The 25,300-nt window shown below is 41.3% G+C and overlaps 2 protein-coding genes across 6 annotated transcripts in view; both read left to right on the top strand.

Moving 5' to 3' along the window:
• The window catches only part of DSP (desmoplakin), a 56,905-nt gene extending 38,026 nt beyond the window's left edge, over positions 1-18,879 (top strand). The window contains exons 15-24 of one of the 3 annotated variants that reach the window (XM_063130348.1): positions 250-458; positions 2,010-2,176; positions 3,497-3,635; positions 4,541-4,734; positions 6,326-6,488; positions 6,939-7,022; positions 7,535-7,642; positions 8,153-8,251; positions 9,752-12,046; positions 15,030-18,879. In XM_063130348.1, coding sequence (XP_062986418.1) covers positions 250-458; positions 2,010-2,176; positions 3,497-3,635; positions 4,541-4,734; positions 6,326-6,488; positions 6,939-7,022; positions 7,535-7,642; positions 8,153-8,251; positions 9,752-12,046; positions 15,030-18,209 — 6,638 coding nt within the window. In that variant the 3' untranslated portion in view covers positions 18,210-18,879. The remainder of the gene's footprint in view (positions 1-249; positions 459-2,009; positions 2,177-3,496; positions 3,636-4,540; positions 4,735-6,325; positions 6,489-6,938; positions 7,023-7,534; positions 7,643-8,152; positions 8,252-9,751; positions 12,047-15,029) is intronic. The other 2 variants (XM_063130349.1, XM_063130351.1) reach the window with 2 other exon arrangements.
• Positions 18,880-22,910: 4,031 nt separating this feature from the next.
• The window catches only part of LOC134401059 (enoyl-CoA hydratase EchA19-like), a 37,757-nt gene continuing 35,367 nt past the window's right edge, over positions 22,911-25,300 (top strand). For 2 of the 3 annotated variants that reach the window (XM_063129768.1, XM_063129766.1), the window contains exon 1: positions 22,911-24,031. Coding sequence is in view for 2 of the 3 variants with exons in the window: in XM_063129766.1 (XP_062985836.1) it covers positions 23,893-24,031 (139 nt within the window). In the remaining variant the exon portion in view is untranslated. The remainder of the gene's footprint in view (positions 24,032-25,300) is intronic. The other variant, XM_063129767.1, reaches the window with a different exon arrangement.

The following is a 25,300-nucleotide window of genomic DNA, read 5'->3' on the forward strand; positions in this document are numbered from 1 at the left end:
ACCTTTTGATTATATGGGACCATGTCTGGCCTTTGCCCAGTTCTTTTTAGTTGCATGTTCTTTGCCAGATGGTAGAGAAGGAAAGATGAAGATGGTCTTATTCAGCAACGTGAATAAGTTGTTCCCAAAGCACGCCATTGGCCATGACACCATGCCTCCCCTGTCTGCAGGATTTCACTTCCTGAAACTTAAAAAACGACCTGCTGATCATCTTCCAAAACGTCCAAACATGCCCTTTCTTTTTTTCAGTTGTGACGAATGAGGTCATTGGTCTGGGCCAATGCAAAACTCCAGATCGGAACCGGGAGCAGGAGAAGCTGGAGGCCTGGTTGCTCATGGAACTCCAGAAGCTTCGGCGCCAAATCGAATGCTGTGAGCTCCGGATGGTGAACAGAACCCCCCTCCAGCTGGATCAAGGGGCCTCTCACAACCTGTCAATCAGAATCAGTGAATTAGAGGTACACATGTTTCACAATGAATTCATTTTTGTTGTATGGAACTTCATCGTGTAAGCCACCACGGGGAGGGCTCTTGTCCTGAAAGGCACCCTAGAAATAGTAAATAAGGGTGCAATCCTATGCATGTCTAGACAGTAGGAAGGCCTACAAATCTCAACAACATGGTTGGCTGGGACTTGCTGGGAATAGTATGCTGTTTTTCTGTCCAAACATGCATAAGATTGCACCCTAAATAAATGAGACGACATAGTATGCTGTATGCAATTCACTACTAGAGCAGATAAACGAGAACAGGGGTGAGCAACTTTTGTTTTCGTTTCGTTAGAACCTTGAAATCCCCTAGGTGCAAAAGATATAGAACTAAAGAACACTGAGCCCAGGAATTTATTTTTAGCACTAGAACTCAATGGAAGTCACAGCCCTTCCACGCAAAAAGCTACTCCTTGTGAGTCAAAGATCCTTGCCAATCTACTGCTAATAACCCCCAAACTTTCAGTAAATTCCAGCTCACAACTTGTGGTGCACATCTGTGTACAGTAATTAAAAATTAAAAACAGTGCAATATTTGAAAAATCTCTGACCTGCCTTTTAAGGCACCCTTCCCTCACAATTTGGTTTACGAACTTTGAATACTATTATCATATTAATGATAATAATACAATCCCCTGAACAGCTTCATTGATTTATAATCAGCAGATATATTTATATTTAAATCACAGCACATTAAAATTAGCCAAATGCAGACTAGAATAAAAATGTCTGTAGGACCAGCAATGATGGAGCCATGCATATTTCCCTAGGAAGAGAGTTCCAAAGATGCGGGGCCACCACTGAAAAGGCCTTTCCCTATTATCTACCAACCTAATGACTTTCAGAGGTGGATGAAATCCACTCTAATGTGGATTTTAACGGTCAGGCAGATTTTAAAGTAAGGGTTGGATACCTGTGATCCTCCAGATATGGTTGGACTCCAGCTTCAGTCATCCCTGACCATTGGTTATACTGACTGGGACTGGTGGGAGCTGTAGCCCAACAACATCTGGATTCTCACCCGTTTTAAGGTTCTCCTTCAAGTAACCTGGTCCCAAGGCATTTATTGGGGATAAAGTGTGTTTGCTTTGCTTTGCTTTCACATCCATGTTACCACAGTAATCAATGTTTAGGATCGCACCCCTTTTTTCAGTATACACTTATCTTCTACAGTCATAATTTGTAAGGCTACAAAGACAGCCCTCCTTCACTACTGATGGAGTTGGTCTTTGTGTAGATTGGTATGTTTGCAGAGGTGCTTGAGTTATGGTAGAGGTTTTCTGGATTGTATGAAATACATCAGCATCCAAGCATGAGCATGACAGTTGGGCAGAAGGAAGCCAAGTTGCATGTTTATAATGGGACTCTTTGTCATGGAAAAAATATAGACTTAACATCCCACACTTTCTTTCTTTAAAAATTGAGTTGAAACAGGAAATTTTCAAGAAAAGATGGATCATATATTAGTTGCATGTTATTCATCTGATCCTAAGAGATGTGTATCTGTCTTTCTTTTTTCAGGGTGTACAATGTGAATCCCAGACACTGGCAGAGGCTCTCAATGGGCAGAAAGATTATCTTCCCAAATTTAGAGGCTCCGAAAAGTATAACTATTTGCACTCCGAAATCAGTGCTTTGTTTCAGAAACTGGAAAATATTAATGGTGTCTCTGCTGGTTATTTGGACAGGTAACCAAATTGTCAAGTAATCCTACGGCATCTTTACCGTTTAATCCAGATCCGGGAAATGTGCTTTGTTTTACAATCAATTTTTATCAAGTGCACGTTTTAAGTGGATTTAAATTCTATATAGATAGATGCAGGACTATGAATATTTTAAACTCAGTTAACTCAAATTCTCCGCTAGGGAGATCTAATTTCTTCAAGAAAATAAGCGGGGAATATGTGGCCCTCTCCATATGTTGTTGGAGCCCATCTCGCATCAAGCTTAGCCAACATGGCCAACAATGAGGGTTGATGGGAGTTGTAGTCCAGCAACAGGTTCCCCATTCCTGATTTCCATAGATCTCCTGATTTTCTGTGGAGCAATTTATTTATTTATTTCATTTCTATACCACCCAGTAGCCAAAGCAATGGTCTCAGTCTTCCTTACATTGCTTCAGATTGGAAATGTTGTTGTTGTTGTTGTTATTTGCTGTCCTTTACTCACCCAGCCCTCAGCTACACTAGAGACCGAAAGCTTTAAAGGAACCTTAGCAATTTTAGTTCTGTGAAGAATCTGATTTTGTTTTATGAGACATGCCCAAAGGTTCCTACCACTCATGCTGAAAGAGATTTCTATGTCTTTGGCCAGGGGTGGTCAGAAGGTAGTTCTCCAGATGTTTTGCACTTAAGTTCCCAGAAGCCCCTGCCAGCACGGCCAATGGCCAGAAATGCTGGGAGTTGATCCAAACCATCTGGAGATCTGCTTTCTGCCCAACCACATAGCACTCCCAGCTCATAGCTAATGCTGCTCATCACTGTGATACACTGACTGTCTTAGATTGGTTGACACATGTGATCCAGCTGCTTATCCCATCCCCGTCCAAATTCTTCCTTAGATGGCATAGGGTGGAGGAAGTGATGTGATGTGGATGCACCATACTGTTAGGATTATTGCTTTTCTGATACATATTTATTTATTTATTATTACATTTTTATACTGCCCATCAGCCAAAAATCTCTGGGCAATACACAATTAAAAACCATAAAATACAGCAAGTATAAATTTAAAACATTAAAAGTTTAAAAGGCAATATAAAAAACAGCTACATGATTGTTTTACAATGAAATCTTATTCATGTTTACTTAGAGGTAAATCCCATTCTGTGCAATGGGGAGTACTCCCAGGTAAAGGTGCATAGGACTGCATCATTCATTTCTTTGAGTATGTGACAGTGGGACAGCTTTAGTTATATAAGAAAACTTGACTGGGTGGATAAAACCAAATAATCTTTTCCCAATGATAGATTTGACTTCTTTTTTAAAAATGGCATTGTTTTGCTACAGCTTGAATGCACTGAGATCACTGCTTCAGGCAATTCTCCAAGCAGATGATGTGATCCGAGTGTTCGAAGTCAGACTCACGGAAGAAGATACTCTTTCCTTGGACCCAGATAAAGTGGAAGCCTACCGAGCCTGCCTGAAGGTAGGAGAGACCTTTTTTAAAATAATAATAATAATAATAATAATAATAATAATAATAATAATAATAATAATAATAATGAATTGAGCCATGAATTGATTGCTCACATTGACCACGTTCACACAAAACGATAAGCCAGAATTCCGAAAGATCCTGGCTTATTGTACCCTTTGCCCAATTGCTTCTGCTTGGCTCCTGCTGACAGCAGGAGACATTACAATAACTAGAAATTTATCAGCAAGAAAATGTTTACTATCGCATCTGAACAAGGATGCCTAACTTGTTATTCCCTTAACAAGCTAGGAATCGGAAGCCAAATTCAACCCTGGCTTCAGACTTTGCCTTGTTAGGATAGTGACAGATCAAGATCAAGTGTCCCTGTTTGGATGTAACACTAATCTTTTTCTTGTTGATGAGTGGTTATTGTAGCCACTCCCCCTGGTGGGTGGAGCCACATAGGAGTGATTGGGAAAGATGCACTAGTACGCTGCTCAAGAATTCTCCAGAATCCTGGTGTATTGTTTTTTTACAAACGTTGCCAGTGTCATAACATTCACATCATTTTCAAATATAGAAAAAATATGCTTAATGTTCCACATTAAAAAGTTAGTATAAAAGATATTAATATAGTTCCAAAAATCAAAATATTACAATAGTTTTAGTTTACATATAGTTCACATGTTTTAGATGTAATTTCCAGAATAAAAGAAATGCCATTTCCCATGAAAGAGATGCCATCTATTTCTGTTTTCCCTGCCTTTCCTAAATTTTCCCAAATATGTAAGTTTGATGATATTGCACCCTTTCTAAAACCAAACAGGATCTAATTTTATTTCAGTTTCTGCTGAGATTTATGAGACAGACAGAAGCTAAATTATTTTTCTTTCTGCGTGCTTACTTTTTTCCAGAAAATGAGAGCAGACCTTACTATGAAGAAGTCACTGCTCTGTACCTTGGAAGCAGAGCAGCAGAGGGCCCTCCAGATTCATTCACAATCTTGCCAGACGTACCCTCTCTATGATTTAGATCTTGGAAAGTACAATGACAAAGTCAGCCAGCTAAATGACCGTTGGCAACGGGTGGAGAAACAGATAGATGACAGGTTTGTCGGTGTTTTCTAAAGACTGACCCCAGTCCCCCCTAACATAATTTTTTTAACAACGAAATGCACATTTTACTGTGCCTCAAGCAGCATTCTGCAAGTTCTAGTTGCCACATCACATAGAACTTTGTTATGATCCAGATTGCGCTAGGCCTTTCAAATTGGATTTCTGAAGAAGTGACTTTTAGGGATGTAAATTTGATGCTCCTCTCTTCTATCAGAATCAATCCTAGGCTGAACTGTGAGGTTTTTGACCTGTAATCTTGGTAGCTGAAAATGTGCATCTGTGACTGTTGAAGTTTATTTATTTTATTTTATTTATTGCACTTATATACCGCTCCCATAGCCGGGGCTCTCTGGGTGGTTTACAGAAATTCTAAAATTAAGATAAAAACGAGTATACAAAATTTAAAATTCTAAAACCCAGAAGATACACACATAAACAATTAAAAACCTTTAAAAAAACTAAACATGTGGGTGATTGAGATGTGCCGCCATATGCCTGGGCAAAGAGGAAAGTCTTAACCTGGCGCTGGAAAGATAGCAGCGTTGGTGCCAGGCGAGTCTTGTCAGGGAGATCATTCCACAGTCTGGGGGCCACCACCGAAAAGGCCCTGTCCCTCGTTGCCACACTCCGAGCCTCTCTCGGAGTAGGCACCCGGGAGAGGCTCGGAGTGTGGCAACGAGGGACAGGACCTTTTAAGTTACACCTGGAAAAAGTGCATCTTAAGTTACACCTGGAAAGCTCTTGCTGTATCTGTGGAGAGCCCGGTTATATATTACATTTTAGAATAGGATGTCACACAGAATGCTGAAGACTTTTAAAAATTGGAAGTTTTGGTAAAGAAGACGTACTTCCAAAAATACGCCTGTTTGTGTTTGTATACATTGCAGTTGTTGCATGACATGAGTGGAGCAAGATCAAGCCTTCTCAAAGTAGATCTCTCTGTTTTTAGGCAGGGGCAAGAACTCCATGCTAGAGCACATGCTTTGCATAAAGGTTCCAAGATTAATCTCTTAAGATCTTATTTATTTATTTATTTATTTATTTAGAGTATTTTTGTCTCGCACCTCAGCCAAAAAGGCTCTCGGAGCAGCTTACAATTGATCAGTAAAGAAGACAGTCCCTGCCCTCAGGCTTCCAATCTAAAAAAGACATGACACGCAAGGAAAAGGGGATGGGGAGGGAAGAGGGAGAAAATAAAAAGAAATTAAGGAGACTGTTCAGGCTGGTGGGAAGGCCCTGCTCCGTCCTCTCATCTCCCAATGGAGGGACAGATCAACAGCTCCTTCTTCTTCCCCACAGGTGAAGATGTTAGCCCTGTGGCGGTTGGGGGAGGTGTCCAACTGAAACAGGCTCTGATGGTCCCTGCCTGCTTCCGTCTCCCTCGCTGCTTCTTCCCCACAGGGTGAAGATGACAGTTAGCCTATGGTGTGTGTGTGTGTGTGTCCAACTGAAAGGGATATCATGCCTCATATCTTGAACTGTTGATGTCAGTCACAGTAGGCAGCACTAAGCTAAGTGTATCAATGATCTGAGTCCGCGTAAGGCAGCTTTAACTGCGTTCATATTTTGTTGTGTCTTTTGCAGGACTTGGGATTTAGAAAAACAGGTGAAGCAGCTGAGAACCTATCGAGACCTTTACCAGGCTCTGAATAAATGGATCTGTGATGCCAGGTGCCGGCAGGACACTATTGAGACCATGAAGTTGGGAGACGTTAACACAGTCATGAGATACTTGCAGGAGCAAAAGGTATTTTTTGCACTAAACACTCCAGAGTGTGTTCAGAGCAAGGACACAATCCTCTGAATATTAGACAGAAAAAAAATACTACAATTCCCAGCATGCCCCCGGGGCATGCTGGGAGTTGTAGGACTTTTTCCTGCCTAAACATGCATAGGATTGCACCCTTAATCTTCTTAAACTTGAAATCAATTTATACTCAGTGAAGAATTAGGAGTTAAACATGATCATGCCAGAATCCCAGTTGGTGTAATAACAGTAGTTAAGAGCACAAGTTATAAACTTTATATCCTGAGTTCAAATCTCAGCTCGGTTAAGGTTGTTCTAAACGTTCTAAACATAATGTCTTTTGGGATCCAGTTGACTAAACGGACAGACACTTGCCATTCTCCTGAACCAACAGAAATCCTGATTGCTGGGAATATGATTAAAATTCATACCATTTTTCTTTTTTGGCAGAACTTGCATTGTGAAATAACAGGCAAACGAGACAGAGTGGAAGAGGTAATCAAGAATGCAGAGGTGTGCTCAGCTGCAATCAAGGTACGGTTATTTGAATGCTCCTCTTAAGGATTTATTTTTTACTACAAGGGCTTAATCCTGCAATGTCTTTCTCTTTAATCCTAGAGTAAATCCCTCTCCCCTTCCCATTTCTCATCAGAGTAAGATCAGTTACTGGCAAACTAAAGTTTATAAGATGTACAACCCATTGCTGAATGTAGAACCCTTTCGTGGTAAATCAAGGGACTGGTCTATGGGAAGCCTAAAATTTTTCTTTAATTCCCATGATCTGATCTTATAATGAACCTTTTCTGTCCTCTTTCTTTAAAAGAGTTTGACTACTTAAATATTTTTTATGTAAAAAAAAAAAGTATATCTCTCTCCAAAGTTTTCCACCTCATTTTTACCTTCTTTATCACCAATTCCCTTCATCCTACTGGCTCTTAAAGTAGGCTTTGGGATATGTTGCCTTTCCATAGTTCTGGAAAAGCAGGCCAGGAGATGTACGCTGCCAATCTTTACAAAATGCATTGTGGTTACTTCTTATTCTGCAGGATTATGAACTCCAGGCTGCGGCCTACAGTTCAGGACTAGAAACGTTACTGAACATTCCTATCAAGCGGAGCGTGGTCCAGTCTCCTTCAGGACTAATTCTGCAAGAGGTATATGTCCTCCACTTTCATGATATTTGCATAGTCCTTCTTTGATGAAAACTTCTCGAAGGAGGTGTGTAATGCAGTTTTGAAAGAAAAGTGAGATTGTACTACTGGGTAGGAATCATTTTGCTCAGCAAAAAGAAAAAGTGACGTGTGGAAAAAGTGTGTGGTACGATCTTCTTTAGATTGTAGCCTCTTTTAAGGTTTTGAAGTCACCCGATTGAGAACTCTTTGAGGGGGGAAAAGGGGGAACATGCGTGTTATCACTGTAACCTGCGCCACATCACCACACTTAGTTCCTCAGCTTTCCATACATTGCAGGGCAAACTTCTGGAGCTGAGAGCCTAATGTACTTAGCTAGGCCCTGCATTTGATTTAGAACCCTGATTGTGCAGGGTTTAAGGATTAGGCTGCCGTTTTGTTACAAAATGCTCAAAAACCTTGTCAGTGCAGGCTGAAATTGGATCTGAGGTAGACTGGCAATACGTTTCTTTTCTTTCTTTCTTTCCTTCTCAGGCTGCAGAGATTCAATCTCGATACATTGAGCTTCTTACAAGATCAGGAGATTATTACAAATTCTTGAGTGAAATGCTAAAGAGCTTGGAAGAGTTAAAGGTAACCTCTCTCACTTTCCTTATTCATTGTACAACTGTAAATGGTATGGTGTCCAGTACTTTTAGATGCTTTGTAAATAATAATAATTTCTTCTTCTTCTTCACCACCACCACTACTACTATGACTAGACTCATGGGATAATATTCTAAGTTTTATTAGCTAGTAAACATATTTCTGCAGCTAAAACAAAGTTAAGATTTGTTATAGTGTATTTTGTGTTTTTAGAATTAAACTTGATCTATGTGTGCAGCAGAATCCCGTGATAGAGCTTTTTGTGGACTAGACTGATTCAAACTGCAGATAAGGGATTTCATGTTTGAACTCTACTCCCATAAAAATAAAAACTTAACTGTACTCTAATAAAATCTCGCATGTTAAGCAAAAGCACTTTAAGGCTAGCTTCCCTTGATAAGCTGGTTTTCCGTGTCCAGAGCATTTTTTCTGAATCACTTCAGCTTTGAATAGGACATAATCAGAACTGGAGCTCAGCTCCAGACATTTTTGGATGTTCACTGAGCATGTAAAACAGTAATAACAAAGAGACAGAGTGCATTTCACTTACAACTGAAGAACCATAGTTTTCCTCCACAGGTTTGAGATTAGGGTGCAGAAAACATAAGGTTTACTGACATGTGTGTTAATTTTTATTTTTTATTTTTACACAAATCAATCTGTTTGTGGAAAGGTTCAGACCTGATATATGACCAACATGTTTCTGTATTTATTTATTTATTTATAAAAAATCATTTATATCCTGCCTCCCAAGACAGCTGATAGGTCTCAATTTTAAAATAACGTTGACCACAACCCAAAACATTAGGGTTTAATTAATCCCGGAGCTCAGCCTCAAATCTGTTTTCAGAATCAGTTCTCAGCTCCAGAACACATGGAGCAGTATATCTTTTCCCCCAGATGATTCCTGGTGTATAAGGTTATTGTGCTGAGAATTGTAACTTATTAAACACAGCATTCTTAAGAATAAGTCTGGTTCATTATGGTTAACAAGATAACGCAACTATTGTTATAACCATATGTAAAAAGATATTTTCTTAATGAACCATTTTTGTTACATTTTTCTAAAATAGCACATTGACTGCATTCAAACAACGCGCTAGCCCACTATAAGTTATTGTTTTATTTTAATGCATCTCATTTTCCATAGGGGGGTTAACATGTTGTTTGAATGCAGTGTGTTTTCCGCAGGCTGAGTTACCGAGTTGTCTGAATGCAGCATGTTTTCCACCGGGAGGCTTGTTAACTATGCAGTGTGGTTTATTTTTCTTGAACAAACCACCTCAAGAACCCATAGCTTGTTGTTTAGTTGCTTAGAGTGGTTAATAAGCAACACTCCCTAGTTAATGAGCAACCATGCAGAAAGTGTGCTGTGTTCAGACAACCCATGGTTCAACAACAACCCACACAGCCATTGTATTACATGCAATTGGTCAAAATATGGTTGTCTCAGGTAATACATATATTTCTTGATTTCTGATTATGCAGATGAAAAGCACCAAAATAGATGTATTGGAAGAAGAGCTGAGACGGACCAGAGATGCCAATTCTGACAACAGCAACAAGCATAAATTCCTGGAGCAAAACCTGCAGAAGTACCAGCTGGAAATTTCCCAGCTGAAAGCCAAATTAATGGGCTTGGAAGAAATGAAGAGACAAACTGAGATGGATGGCTGTTCTGCCAAGCAAAACCTGGACAAATGCTATGCTCAAATAAAAGATCTGAATGACAGGATAACAAGACTGACTTATGAAATTGAAGATGAGAAGAGGAAAAGGAAGCTGCTGGAAGACAGATATGACCAGCAGAAGACAGACTTGGACCAACTGCAGAAGACGAGACAGAATGAGAAAGAGAGCCTTGGTTGGCAAAAGATAGAATCTGAAAAAGTCATCAAGGAGAAGGAGTACGAAATAGAAAGGTTAAGGATTCTTCTCCAGGATGAGGGGACGCGGAAGAGGGAGTGTGAAAATGAGCTGGCTAAGGTAAGAAACCAGTATAGTGAGGAGATGAGTAATATAAAGAACAAGTATGAAACCGAGATTAACATTAAGAAGACCACCATCCACCAGATAGCAGCCCAGAAAGAAGATGATGCCAAAGCCCTCCGAGTCCAGATTGACAGGCTACAGAGGGAGAATAGAGACCTGAAAGACGAAATTGTCCGTCTCAACGATGCTGTTTTGAATACGACGGATCAGCGGAGGAGGGCAGAAGAAAATGCCCTGCAGCAGAAGGCTTGTGGCTCGGAGTTGGCGCAACAGAAGCAGCAGATGGAGCTGGAGATGAAGCAGATTATTCAACTGCGCAACGAGGACAATGCAAGGTATAAGCAGGCGCTTGAGGATGCCGCTTTGACCATCCAAGACAAAACCAAGGAGCTTGAGAGATTAAAGATTCAACTGAAGGAAGAGGCTAAAAGCCGATGGGAACTTGAAAATGAGTTGGCTAAGGTAAGGAACAGTTATGATGAGGAAATTATTAGTTTAAAGAACAAGTATGAGACTGAGATTAAAATCACAAAGACCACAATTAATCAGGTGTCTGCGCAGAAAGAAGAGGAGACCAATAGTTACCGAGCTCAGCTTGACAATGTCATAAGAGAAAATAGGAGCTTGTGTGAGGAAATTAGGAGACTGAAGAACACAATAAGTCAGACAACAGAGAACCTTAGACAAGTGGAAGAAAGTGCTCACCAACAGAAAGCCCATGGCTCAGAGATCTCGCAAAAGAAACAGCAGCTTGAAATTGAGCTAAAGCAGACTGTTCAGAAATACTCAGAAGAGACCATGCGTTATAAGCAGTCTCTTGACGATGCCGGAAGGACAATTAAGGAGAAAAATAAAGAGATTGAAAAGATGAGAAAGCTGTTAGAAGCAGAAACAAACCAGAGGAAATCCATGGAGGAGGAAAATATTCGATTGCAAAGAGTCCAGTATGACCTGGAGAAAGTCAACATCAATGCAACAGAGACTATCAGCAGGTTGAAAGCTCAAGAGCAGGAGTTGGGGCGGCTCAAAAGTGAATATGAAAGACTTGCCCAAGACAAAAAAGGGAAAGATCAAGAGAGTACAAGGCTCCAGAGCACAATGAAAGAACTGCAGCATCAGAAACACCAGCTGGAGGAGGAGCTTAATAGGCAGTCTAGAATTATAGCGGAAGAAACATCCAAAAAGAAGAAAGTAGAAGAAGAGTTAGAATCCATGAGGAGGTCGTTCAGAGAGCAAACTGTTAAAATCACAAACCTCACTCAGCAGATAGAGGAGGTCTCGATCGTGAAGAAGCGGAGTGAAGATGACTTGAGGCATCAGAGAGAGGTGCTAGATAGTCACGTGAGAGATAAGCAGAGATACATGGAGGAGATCAGGAAGTACACCTCTGAGGTTGAAACTTTGCGTCGCCAAATGGTCCAAGAGCAGGACAATCTGAAACAGGCTCATCTGCGCAATGAGCACTTGCAGAAGGCGGTTGAGGATAAGAGCAAAAGCCTCAATGAGTGCAAGATAGAAATCGAAAGACTTCAGTCTCTTACTGAGAACCTTACAAAAGAACACTTGATGCTAGAGGAAGAGCTGCGCAATTTAAGATTGGAGTATGATGATCTCAGAAGGGGCAGAAGTGAAGTGGATGAGGAAAAAAATGCCACCATAATTGAACTAAAGAGCCAACTACAAACAAGCAGCAAGCATGCCCTGGAACTCCAGGGTCTGATAAATGGTTTGCAGAAAGAAAGGGACAATTTGAGACAGGAAATTGAAAAAATCCAAAAGCAGGCTCTGGAGGTATTCACAAATATTTGATCACAACTTTACTGCCCCTCAGATATCATAATTTAACACCAAATGCATTTTCAGACAACCAATACACACTAACTTAATTTATCTTTTAATTAATTCATCCCTCTTCCCTTTTAATTTGAGTTTTAACTCTAGGCCCAGATTTGGGTCCTTCCTCAGATTAAGAGAAACCTCCAGCTCTTCTCATGCTTGTTTCTTCTTCCCTATTTGATAATTCTTAGGTAAAGGGGGAGCATCTGTTAAATTTTTGTTATAAACAACAGTTTGGATCCAGACGTAGTCATATCAATGGATCTACTGTAAGTATGACTAAGTTCTGGATCCAACCCACTGTAAAAACTCTTTGAGTAGTGCTTGATCCAATAGACCTTAGAACAGCCTTCCTCAACCTGGGGCGCTCCAGATGTGTTGGACTACAACTCCCAGAATGCCCCAGCCAGCTGGCTGGGGCATTCTGGGAGTTGTAGTCCAACACATCTGGAGCGCCCCAGGTTGAGGAAGGCTGCCTTAGAACATCATAAAAATTTCCTATGAGAGTTTGGCCAATATCAAGAAAAAGTTTTTTAAAAAAACTCGTCCGCAGAATCTGCACCACTTAGAAAAAGTTGGTCATAGAAATCTGAACTTACTTAAATTCATTGCAGATTTCTCTGACACCCCTAGGTATACAATACGTTATTCATAAAGTTACATATTGAAGCATATCCTTATCTCCTTTGCTTTTCCCATTCTTTTATAGGGTATTATGTTTATATATGCACAAATAAATACATACATATCTTTAAAAGTGTGCATATGCAAATATGTATGAACAATTATATTGGTGCTGTATATATGGTGTGTATGAGATATATACATATGTATACATAGTTATATCAATATGCAACAGTTAAATATAAAATTCACAATTCAGCACAGAGATAAGCATGTTTAAGCCTATTGAAATCAATGGACTTAAGTGTGCTTTACTCTTTGTTGGATTGTGGCCATTGTCTCTTGCTGTTTAGGCTCTTATTTTTGTGGAAACCAACAGTTAACATCCTTTCACCATCTTTGTTCCTTGTTTTTATTTTATTTCTCCACAACACCTCATAACATCATGATTTATAGGGTTGTATTGGATTAGTAGAAGCAATCCACCAAGCGTTGCTATAGTACAACTTTAATTAATTTCGAGCCCCTTTGAAACAAGTGGAAAATGTGCAAAAGCAGAGCTTGGTGAACATTGTTGTTTTAGAATTGGTCCGAAAATTACATTTTCTTCAGTGTGTATCCCTTTACTCTCCTTATTGTTTTCTCCTCTCCGCATCTACCATAAATATGCATTAATTCTCATTCTCTCTCTCTCTCTCTCTCTCACACACACACACACACACACACACACACACACATTCATCTACACTCAAACTCACCACATTGATAAGTGATGAAGATTGTAGTTCCTGATAGAATATTGCACTAATCTTTTGACTCATCAACATTAACACTTCTTGAAAGTAATGGCATTCAAGGCAAAGTCCACTCTGTATTTTATGTCATCTTACATATGTTTTGTAAAATATAGACCAAACGAGTCCTGGCAGTGGTGTAATGCTCTGGGGAAAAGCCTATGTTTCAATATAGTTGCTGACCATTATCTTGCCATGTGCCTATTTTATACTTTGATAAAATACAGAGTCAAAAACAAATAATTGGGGTTGATTCTGATTCAGTCAGAGTAAACCCATTAAAATCAATGGAACTTAATTTTATTTATTTATTTATTTCATTTCTATGCCGCCAAATAGCCAAAGCTCTCTGGGCGGTTCACAAAAAAGTAATTACTTAAAAGTAATCATGACTAATCTGAATACTTAGGTTAGAGTAGAATCTACTCTAAGTATGACAAAATCTAGATCCACGCCTTAATATTTAAACAACAAATGAATTTTAAAGAATAACCCTGTGGATTCCCGTTTGTTTAAATACAAAAGAAAGCACCAGTAGATCAAATCTCTCCAATGAAACCAGTGGGGAAATTCTCGCATGGAAGTTCCATGCATATCAGAGCCCCAATGCGGACTAGAACTCCTGTACTCAACAAAAGCTCCCTTTATCAGGGCACTCTTGTAACTCAGGAAAGCTCCATTGACTTCATTGTGCTTGATTAATTTACATCTGCTGAAATCTGTCATTGAATTTATTTATGCATGTATTCTCAACCCTATTTTATAAAACAGAGAAGCAGTACTAAAATACTCAATTTCTGCTGAACCTCAAGTTCAAATTAAGATAGCATGCAATATATATTTACATTGTAGAAAGCAAAACAGATATGAAGTGCTAGACACCAGGAGGAAGTTCCATCTGAAGTTAAGCAGTTTTATTTATTTATTTATTACATTTATACACCTCCTCATAGCCGAAGCTCTCTGGGTGGTTTACAAAAGTTAAAACAGTGAACATTAAAAACAAATATACAACATTTTAAAAGCACAAAAAGCATAAAAACAACAATATCCACTTATCCATTTAACTCCCATTGATTTCATAGGAGAGAGATGAGCAGTGCAACCACTCAGAATTAAGTCCATTGAGTTCAATCTTGTACACACTTACTTGTGAGTAGGTGTCATTGAGGTCAATGGGACTTACTACTGAGAAGACATGCATAGGATCACATTGTTAAGCACGTGGTTAATCTTCCCATCAAAACTGTTTAAATAAATAAATGCAATAAATAAATTAAATAAATAAACTACAACTGGATCATGTCCCAGACTCTTTAGTTTGAATTTTTTAAAAAAAATTATTATCAATATGTCATCCTCTATAAAAAGAAATCCATAACCGCATTAAAGTACAATATATATTACTCAGGACTGCTGTCATCCAGCACCCTTAGGGAGCAGGTTGAATTGCATATTAAACTGTTGGATTTTAGATGAGGCACTAACTTTCTCCCTTTTATTTCTTTTTGAAAACGTAGGGATCCCATAGGATTCAAGAATCCAAAAACCAGTGTAATCGTATCATGCAAGAACGAGAAACGCTGCTGATAAAAATAAATGCCCTGGAACAAGACAAAGCAAGATTGCTGAGGTTAGAGGAAGAGCTGAATCGGGCCAAAGCCTCGCTAGAGTCAGAAACTCGCTTGAAAGTACGGCTGGAGAATGAGAAGCAGCAGATCCTGAATGACTTAAACCAGTGGAAGTGCCAGTGTTCACGGAAGGAAGAGACAGTCAGGAAGATCGAAAGCGAAAAAGACAAGAGTGATAGGGAGAAGAGTGCCTTGTTGGTAGAAATTGAGAGGCTGCAGGCAGAGATTAAGAGGATTGAAGAACGGTATCGGTGCCGGTTGGAAGAAACTAGCAGGAAGAGTCATTCAGAGATGGAGGCGGAGCGCCTGAGATTGCAAAAGGAAATTGAGAAGCTGAAGCAGCGTCCACACGGGGCCCACAGAACCACCCAGACAGAAGAGGACTTTGTAATTGACCCTTGCAAATTGCTTTTCACTGGCCTGCGGAAAAAAATAACTGCTGTCCAACTGTACGAATGCCAACTGATAGACAAATGCACCCTGGATAAGCTGCTGAGAGGGCAAAAGTCCGTGGAAGAAGTGGCTGCTGATATCGAACCCTTCCTAAGAGGAGCTGGGGCTATAGCCGGAGCCTCCCTTAACCCCAAGGAGAAGTATTCTTTGGTGGAGGCAAAACGGAAGCAGCTTCTTACCCCAGAAAACACAGTTCTGCTGTTGGAAGCCCAGGCAGCTACTGGAGGTCTGATTGATCCCCACCGGAACGAGCTGATGCTGACTGTGGACAGTGCTGTGGCTAGAGACCTGATCGATTTTGATGACCGGGAGCAAATCTACACAGCTGAAAAGGCCATCACTGGGTTTAAAGATCCCTTTTCAGGGAAAACAGTGCCTGTGGCAGAAGCCATCAAGAAAAATCTGGTTGAAAGGGATATTGGGATACGTCTACTCGAAGCCCAATTGGCTGTGGGAGGGATAGTTGACCCTATCAACAGTGTCTTCTTGCCAAAAGACGTTGCTTTATCTCGTGGGGTGATTGATCGAGACTTGTTCAGAGCCCTCAATAATCCTTCAAAGCCCTTAATTGATCCTGTCACTAAGAAGGCCATAAGTTACATGAAGCTGAGGGAAAAATGCAGAATTGAACCACACACGGGTTTACTTATCCTCCCTGTGCAGAAGAGAAGCATGTCATTCCAAGGGATCAGGAAGCCCATTCCTGTTTCCGAATTGGTTGACGCTGGTATCATTCGGGAATCTACAGCAAACGATCTAGAAACTGGGGTAATCACAGTTGAAGAAGTTACTGACCGAATCAAAGATTTCCTCCAGGGCTCCAGCTGCATAGCTGGTATTTATAATGAAGCCACCAAGGAGAAGCTGGGCATTTACCAGGCCATGAAAATAGGCTTGGTGAGACCAGGGACAGCTCTTGAGCTTCTGGAAGCCCAGGCAGCCACTGGATTTGTGGTGGAACCTGTTAGCAATTCGAGGCTTACTGTGGAAGAAGCTTACAAAAGAGGCCTAGTTGGGATAGAGTTTAAAGAGAAACTTCTGTCTGCCGAAAGAGCAGTCACTGGGTATAAAGACCCAGAAACGGGAAACATCATCTCCTTGTTCCAAGCAATGAATAAGGAACTCATTGAGAAAGGCCACGGGATTCGTTTGCTGGAGGCCCAGATAGCCACTGGTGGGATCATCGACCCCAAGGAAAGTCATCGTTTGCCAGTCCGCACAGCATACCAACGCGGTTACTTCAATGAAGAGCTGAATGACATTCTCTCTGATCCCAGTGATGATACCAAAGGGTTTTTTGACCCCAACACAGAAGAAAACCTGACTTACTTGCAGTTGAAAGAAAGATGCATGATAGATCCAGGAACTGGGCTCTGCCTCTTGCCCTTGAGAGAGAAGAAGAAGGTGGTGCAGACTTCACAGAAAAACACACTTCGGAAACGCAGGGTTGTCATTGTCGATCCAGACACAGGCAAGGAGATGTCAGTCCAAGAGGCGTACAACAAAGGCCTCATAGATTATGACACTTACCTGGAGCTTTCTGACCAGGAATGTGAATGGGAAGAGATAACTATTACAGGATCAGATGGGAGCACAAGAGTAGTGCTTGTTGATCGAAAAACAGGCCACCAGTATGACATCCAAGATGCCATTGATAAAGGTCATGTTGACAAGAAATTTTTGGACCAGTACCGTTCTGGATCATTAAGCCTCACGCAATTCGCAGACATGGTTGCTAGCAGAAATGGTGGCGATGAAGTTTTCAGGCAAGAATCCATCACTAGATCTCCCACCGTAGTGAGTGTCAAGAGTTCCAGCCTGGTGTTAAAGAGCAGCTCTGGCTCCTTTTCTGAATCACTGGAGGAAACCTCTCCCATTGCAGCTATCTTTGACACAGAGAATTTGGAGAAGATCACCATTTCGGAAGCCGTGCAACGGGGCATTGTCGACAGCATCACTGCCCAGCGTTTGCTTGAAGCCCAGGCTTGCACAGGAGGCATAATATGCCCTACCACAGGCCAGCGGCTTTCCCTTCAAGATGCAGTTGCCCAAGGCGTAATTGACCATGAGATGTCCACTCGGCTGAAGCCAGCTCAGAAAGCCTTCATAGGGTTTGAAGGCATCAAGGGTCGCACGAGAATGTCAGCAGCAGAGGCGGTGAAGGAAAAATGGCTGCCTTATGAGGCTGGCCAGCGCTTCCTTGAGTTCCAGTTTATCACAGGAGGTCTCATTGACCCTGAAGTCCGGGGAAGAATAAGTACAGAAGAAGCCATTAGGAAAGGATTGATTGATGGCCGGACCTCCCAAAGATTACAAGACACCGGCAACTATGCCAAAATTTTGACCTGTCCCAAAACAAAGCTGAAGATCTCCTACAAAGATGCAATGAATCGCTCTATGGTGGAAGACAAAACTGGGCTCAGGTTACTAGAGGCTTCCTCTGTATCCTCCAAAGGAATATCCAGCCCATATAACGTCTCCTCGGCCCCAGGCTCCCGCTCAGGCTCTCGTTCAGGCTCGCGCAGTGGATCGAGGAGAGGAAGCTTTGATGCAAGCACAAATTCTTCATATTCCTACTCCCATACATTCGTCAGCAGTAGCTCGCTTGGCCGCTAGAAATCAACCAGCAAGCTTATCTGAATTTTCATCTTCAAGAATCTGCATTCCTTTCTGTTTAAACAAAACAAAAATAAAAAGAACTGGTTGGTGGCAATATTAGTATTTGCTTGGGTGAAATAGCTAAGCTGCAGAATAAAAGCTAAACCCAAACATAAGCTGGAAGGGGTGCTGTGTTTCTGCATATTTTTTAAAAATAATTGTCTAATGTTTTGGGGTTGCAGACTTGTGCAAAATGTAACAAAGCATGTATTTCCTCTTTTTTTAAAAAAAGAATAGCTTGCATTTTGCATCTTTTCCTTGTGTTTTGTATATTCTTTCTTTTCTTCCATTAGTCACACGCTGCTGCATATTATTAGGTCAGGGTTCATGTTGGTTTTGTATCACTGTCAGATTTTTTTTAAAAGAACACCTCTTGTTGTCAGTGTGGGTGTTGCAGTGCACAGTGATGAGGATCTATTCATCTCCAACAGATGTTATACTTGATTGTGCTAGGCTATTTTCTTAGTCACTTCACAGTTTATTGGGGTAGAGTTGTTAGAATGCACTTCTCTTTTGCGGCAGCCCATAATTTCTATTCATTTTTGCTTGCTTGTTTTCTGTGTAATGCCATAGAGACCTGACTGCATAACATTTACTATTCTGGCAATAAAAGTTTAACCACCTTTGATGAATTTGTGTTAACATTTTGACATTAAACTGTTGATATGGGTGCTTTTTAGAATTGGCCAACTGGCTAAGGTGCTTACTGAATAGTGTGGATCGGGAAATTCTCTCGGTCTTGAATGGGATAGCTGCTTCCAACCACATCAGTTTAAAATAGGACCTAATGGGGAAGTGATTGTGCTCTTGTCTCGTGCTTCATTGTCCTCAATAGGCGTGGCATTCTATATTTTAATAATTCCTAAATTCTGCCCACCAGAATCATGTTACTGCCAATATCATATGGCCTTTATACAAATCTATGGTGTGCCACACTTGGAATACTGTGTGCAGTTCTGGTCACCATATCTAAAAATAGATATTGCAAAGCTGGAAAATGTGCAGAAAAGGGCAACTAAAACTCTCAGAGGAGCTGGAACAACTTCCTTGTGAGGGAAGGTGAGATTGTTTACCTTGGGGGGAGAATGCAAGTAAGGGGAGGCACATGTGTATAAAATTATGCATGGGGGGATTGTGGGTAGGGAGACATTTTTCTCCCTCATAATACTAGAACCCAGGGTCATCCCATGAAGATGATGGGAGAGTCCAGACATATAAAAGCACATAGTTGAACAATGGAATTCACTACTAGTGATGGCCACCAATTTGGATGGCTTTAAAAGAGAAAGAGGTGGATTCCTGGAGGAAGCTATCAAAGGCTTCTAGTTCTGGTAGCTATATGCTATCTCCAGTAGACCAGATGCTGGGGAACATAGGAAGTTGCACTCATGTCCTGCATGTGGGTTTCCCATGGCCACTTGGCCACTGTGTGAACAGAATGTTGTAACAGATGGACCCTTGTCTGATCTGGCTCTTCTTATGTTCTTAATCAGATATTTAGAGGCAGAGGGATGGGAATAGAGATCATGGAAGGGCATAGGGAGCCAGTGTCAAATGAACTGGGGGGAACAGCTTCTGCCTGTCCCAAAGAGACCTTTGCTTCCTAAGCACTATAAGCAAATCTCCAGATCCACATCTCCATCCTTAAAAAGCCAAAGTACAAATGTGGGAAACACCCATGTACATTTACTCAAAATTGGCTTGATCATGGGAGCCTAGGAAGTTGCCTTATATTGGGTGAAATTATTTGTCCATCTAGTCCAGTATTGTTGACTCTAAAAGCTCCATCTGACGAGTGTTTTACTGCACACCTGTTACTGGGCACTCACGAATTACTCACATGACATCATCTGCCTCTCGCCTGTCTTCTGCCCCTTCTGGCCATTATTGAGCTGCAAAAAAACCCCCAACCTCATTAAGTCCGGTTGCTGCTCTCTCCTACCTGACTGAATGGGGCTAATTACTTCCTGTTTTCAGGAAGCGACACGCGAGTGGCGACAAGCCGTGACGGGAGCCACACATTTGACTAGATATGATGGCGCTTTAACTACTGCAGCTGTCCTGCTACCTGATCCTTTTTTTAAAAAAACTGGAGATACCAGAGACTGAACATGGCCCCATTTGCATGCAAAGCATGAGTGCTACGCCACTGAGCTGTGGTGCCTCCCTAGAAGGATCTCTCATTTTAGCTCTTTTCTGTGACCAGCCATCAAGGAGGCCATTTTGAGATTAAACTGGGATAACAGAGAAGAAATGTGTTCCTAACAATTTGGAAAAAGCAAGATCTGATTGCTTTATTAAGGTACTCACAGTTAAGATCTAAGTGTCTTTCATATCCATCTGTTGCAAGAACTGAAACCAAAACCATAGCATTCCTGGAAGTGGGGAAGAAAGCACAGGAACCATTGCTAAACTGGCTACTTTATAGTAGTGACTTTGCAATGCCCCATGGGTGTACACCTGTGATTTGGGGAGACATAACAGTTCAATAATACAAAAATTGGACAAGGATATAATTTGAAATTACTGGGAGGAAGGAAAAAGAGACCCTTTTTTACTCATAACATGTTGTTACACTCTCATGTTGTGGATATTCCAACAAATGCAAATATGTTCTTCCAATTGAATTGTCAGCCTGTCTTTAAGCAGGTGGTCCTGTTATTAGTCTCTGTTGAGGCAGCAGGTTCAGGGGGTTCTTGCCTCTGAACAGTTCGGGGACACCTGGAGGACCTGCAGGTCCTGGTTGCCCTGGAAGGCTGCTGTATCCAGGGCAGCCCAATGGTCCAGGTTGGCCATTTCTGGAAATTGCAGGATAACCATGAAATCCTGAATGGTGAGGAAATATTTGGATTTCATTTGAATAAAAGGAATGCTTTGGAATCTATTTTTTTTTAAATAAAAAAAACTGACTACTTGAAGGGAAAAGGTGAGGACCTCAGGACAGGTAGAGGAACTTTCAGCCACGAAGGGCACAGAGATGGCTGACATCTTAAGTCTTAAAAATTAATCTTCTTAAACACTCTCCCTTTTTGCATTGAACATTTGTCTCAATAAAATCTATTTTCAATTAACATTGCAAGAGTTGTGGAAACACAGAAGGGAAAATTAAACACGTAAGAATGAAAACACGTGACAGCTGGCGGTGTCATATACTTCGATATACTGCCCTTCCCCAAAATCTCTTCATATAGAAAACTAGGTATCTGTGAGAATGGTTCTAGCCTTGCTGAGTCTTCTACCTGGCATAAGGGGTTGGATCCAGGATCTGTCTTCTACAAGAGGCAGATACAAGAAAGCCCTCAAACAAACTTACACAGCTTTAAGAGATGGAGACAATGTGCCCATCCTGTCTGAGTGAAGTCATGTCTGTTGGCACATCTAAGCACAGCCTCATGTCCCCTATATCCCCTTAAATAAGGGCTGTCCAGTCCATTTTTGTTGGGGAGGGAGTACTCCACAGCTGTAGGGAGGAGCAGGCGTATAACTGTCCCTCGGCCTACTAATCTTCCCTGGCTTCAGACTGTATGGACTGCAAAGCTATTTGGAAAATCTGCCCCTAGTGGCTGAAGGCTTCAACCATGCGGACACATTTGTATTAATTAAAATTAATACGTTTTAACAAAATAACCCTGAGGTGCAACCCCTTAAAGTTCCCTTAATATGCATGCTAAGTTTCAGGTGTGTAGGGTTCATGGTCTTGAAGCTATGGGATAAATGGACAGACAACCAGACATCCTCTTTTATTATAGATATACATACACATATATACTGGCATGGAAGAATATTAAGTCATTTGAAGCCCTCACTTGGAGTCTGACACGATACAGCCCAGATACAGGTTTATCAAGTTTATAAGAAAACAATCTAAAAAGAGGAAGCGAGAATATGCTTCAGGTCCCTGGAAAGCTTGAGGTCCAGGACCTCTAGTTGCTCGAATCTATCCAATAGAACCGGGCAAGCAACTTGGACCAGGTAATCCTGGGATACCTTGTTGTCCCTTTGGCCCAGGTGTGCCAGGACAGCCATATTCTCCTTTCTGTTCAGACAAAAGGAAGAGGTAAGGCAGAAAAACAGTAATGAGAACCAGATGGCCATGGTCCAATTCCACCTGTGTTACGGCCAATAATGAAAATGAAGGTGATAGCCATTGAGATCACTTGAATTTAGCACTACAGCTCAGATCTGGGTCAGCACAACACAGGGCACCCTTGGGCTAGTATTGTGACACATACAAGAAGTAGACTTGACACAAGATTCTTATTGTTATAGACTGGAACCACAGCTTTCCAGAGAAAAAGTAGCCATTTAACTGTTACCTGAGGTGATTATGATCAGCTTTAACTCATGGCATGAGTCTTAGGAGCATTTTCATTGGGCTGATGTAGAGTCAATTGTACTTAAAAGTAAGCTACGCTCCTCAGGCAGATGAATGTAAGCTCCAGCTAAATATATACTATTGTAACTGCCATCAGTATCTCAGCACCATTTCTCTGGGTCAAGAAGAATAAAAATCGGTAGCGCGCACGCACGCACGCACACACACACACACACACACACACACACATATATATATATATATACATACATACACACACATACACACACACACACACACACACACGTGGCAAATGGACTTTGGACACTTTTCCTGGGAACAAGGATTCTATGCATTACAAAGACCAGAGATGCATTTATTTACCTAGGGGGTGTCTTCATGGCCCCGCATTCCCTTAAAATTCCACTCAGGTCTTATTTTGTGTGGTAAATACAGTTTGAGTTTTAAAACATTTAAAAACACACTGTGTCTGGCTGCAAGTTAACTGAGCACAATGTTTCTGCCTGCAACTGAGCACTGGATTTGGACTGGGGTATCCGAGAGGGAAAATGTCATTTGATTGACCTTTGCTGAAACCCCTGAAAGGTATTTTGTATGGGGGATTTTTCTTTCTTTCTAAAAAATTGGATATCCAAACCAACCTCACCCTCACCTCTAACTTCCAATATTAACAGTGGATGGCATTACAGGGCTGAAACCAGACGTTTAAACTATGTATCATTCTACTACCAATTGCCTGACACCATCGACGTCATAAACACACAGTGGAAATCATAACTTTGTCCTTCAAGCTGACATTCCTGTGTTTTTTAGGGTCTAGACAAACATTTTCTATGTTTTAGTTTAGCGAAAGGAAACATCAGTTTAAAAAAGCAACATGCGTGTCCTTCGTCCCCTAGAGTCTCCACATCATCCTGTCAAAACAAAAAACAATCCATTAGGTGTATTGGCATGCATGGCAATCATGTGATTGATTCTCATCTCTACCTCCTACAGGTATCGTACCACTCATGCCTTTTGTAGGCACCTCGAGGCCACTAGGTGGTGGGGGGGGAAACTTTACATAACAAAATTATACATGCTCATTCTGCATTCGCCCCCAGTAACACAGGTTAGGACATAACAGGCTTCAAGAGAGCCAGAAAAAGTCTCAGTTCGCTTGGCCTGACGGAAGGGGGCGCTGCTATTCCACTAGGTTTGCTCGTAAGCAAAAGCCCATAGAACTGGACGCAGGCGCGGTTGCAAGAGTGGGCGCAGCCGAGTTTGGAGCCCTGCTGAACTAACTTCTACCTCTGGCCTCTTGATATGTCCGGGCAGTTGCTGGGTAAATCCTCGCGTCTTCTCAGCAGAGGGCTGGGGGAGAATTTCTGCAGTTCATCGCCAGGGACTCGTGCCATGCAGGCCAGCTCAGCTCCTTCCAGAACTGGAGAGCCACCCAGAGAAGGTTTGTATTCTGGTTTCCTCCCAGGGCGACGAAAAAACCCTTTAAGGGAGCCTGCCAGATGTTTTGGACTATAAACTCCCAGGGTTCCTGATCATTGGCTTGGCTGGCTGAGGCTGATGGGTACTCAAGTCCAGGTCGGGGGAAACCGTGCATCGTGTATAGATGGTAAACCGACCTTCTCTGTGCAAAGAGGACATAAACACGACAGTGTCAGGGATAATTCCCTGTTTCGGATCGATTGGGTGTGAATGTGTGTGTGTGCATGCATATATTTGCAGCTTCCCAGCGACACCTGCAGGCCAAGCTTCAGTGCTGCAAAAAGGAGGGTGGAAATGACAAGCCGGTTTAGTTTTCCCGTCAGCTGCCAATGTATTCTGGGGATAAGCTTCACCTGTTGGTTTTCCACCTGCCTGCAGAATGAGGAAAAAATATTGTATGCATAACTACTAGTAAAAAGTTGACAGCCTTAATAACTTATGAACAATTAAGTAATTAATTACTTTTAATTATGGAGCGGGTTTTTACATATCAGATCTCACTTTACTTGGACTTGTTTATGTACTGAGTTAGTTGGGATGCCACTTTTCCCCTGCTCTTGTACTTTTGAACAGCTGTGTGACAAACAAGTTCTATGGATGCTCTGGTGCCTAGCTTACATTTGCAGTAATGGAAAACCCTTAACGTTTACTTGTTAAGCTTCTGCCTGTTGTGAAGGCTTAGGACCATTGTCAAGAAAAACAGGCCGAAGCCTTGGTTGGCATAATGTGTGTAAAAAGGAGCTTCAATTGCTCAGTTCCCATCTCTAGGTAGAGAGTAAGGGGTGGGCGTATGTCACCAATATGAACTACTCAAATGTAACAGTCAGGCTATTAAGACAAAGGCTGTCTTAAATCCCTGAAATTTGACCGATTTCTCCCACCACACACACACATTCTCATTGATAAGCCATGCCACAGTCTAACTTCCTATTAAAAATGTAACACCCAAATCCTGTACAGCCATCTGTGCTTAATTACCATGGGGATTAAATGAGATTTAAGCATATGTAAGTATATGCAGGATTGTACCTTTTAATTAATACTTTTAAAAGTGTTATAGTAGTTAATCTTTCTCATAGCAACCCTCTGTAGTATGTAATTTTAATGCATGTTTCAGATGGGGAAACGAAGCTGAGAAAGCAACTTGCTTAAGCTGCTTAGTGAGTTCACAGCTCATCAGGGATTGGGACCGTGGTCTCCCTGGTATGGAAATCCACATGGTGTGGTAAGA

The sequence above is a fragment of the Elgaria multicarinata genome, chromosome 7, assembly GCF_023053635.1.
Source record: "Elgaria multicarinata webbii isolate HBS135686 ecotype San Diego chromosome 7, rElgMul1.1.pri, whole genome shotgun sequence".
Lineage (NCBI taxonomy): Eukaryota > Metazoa > Chordata > Lepidosauria > Squamata > Anguidae > Elgaria > Elgaria multicarinata.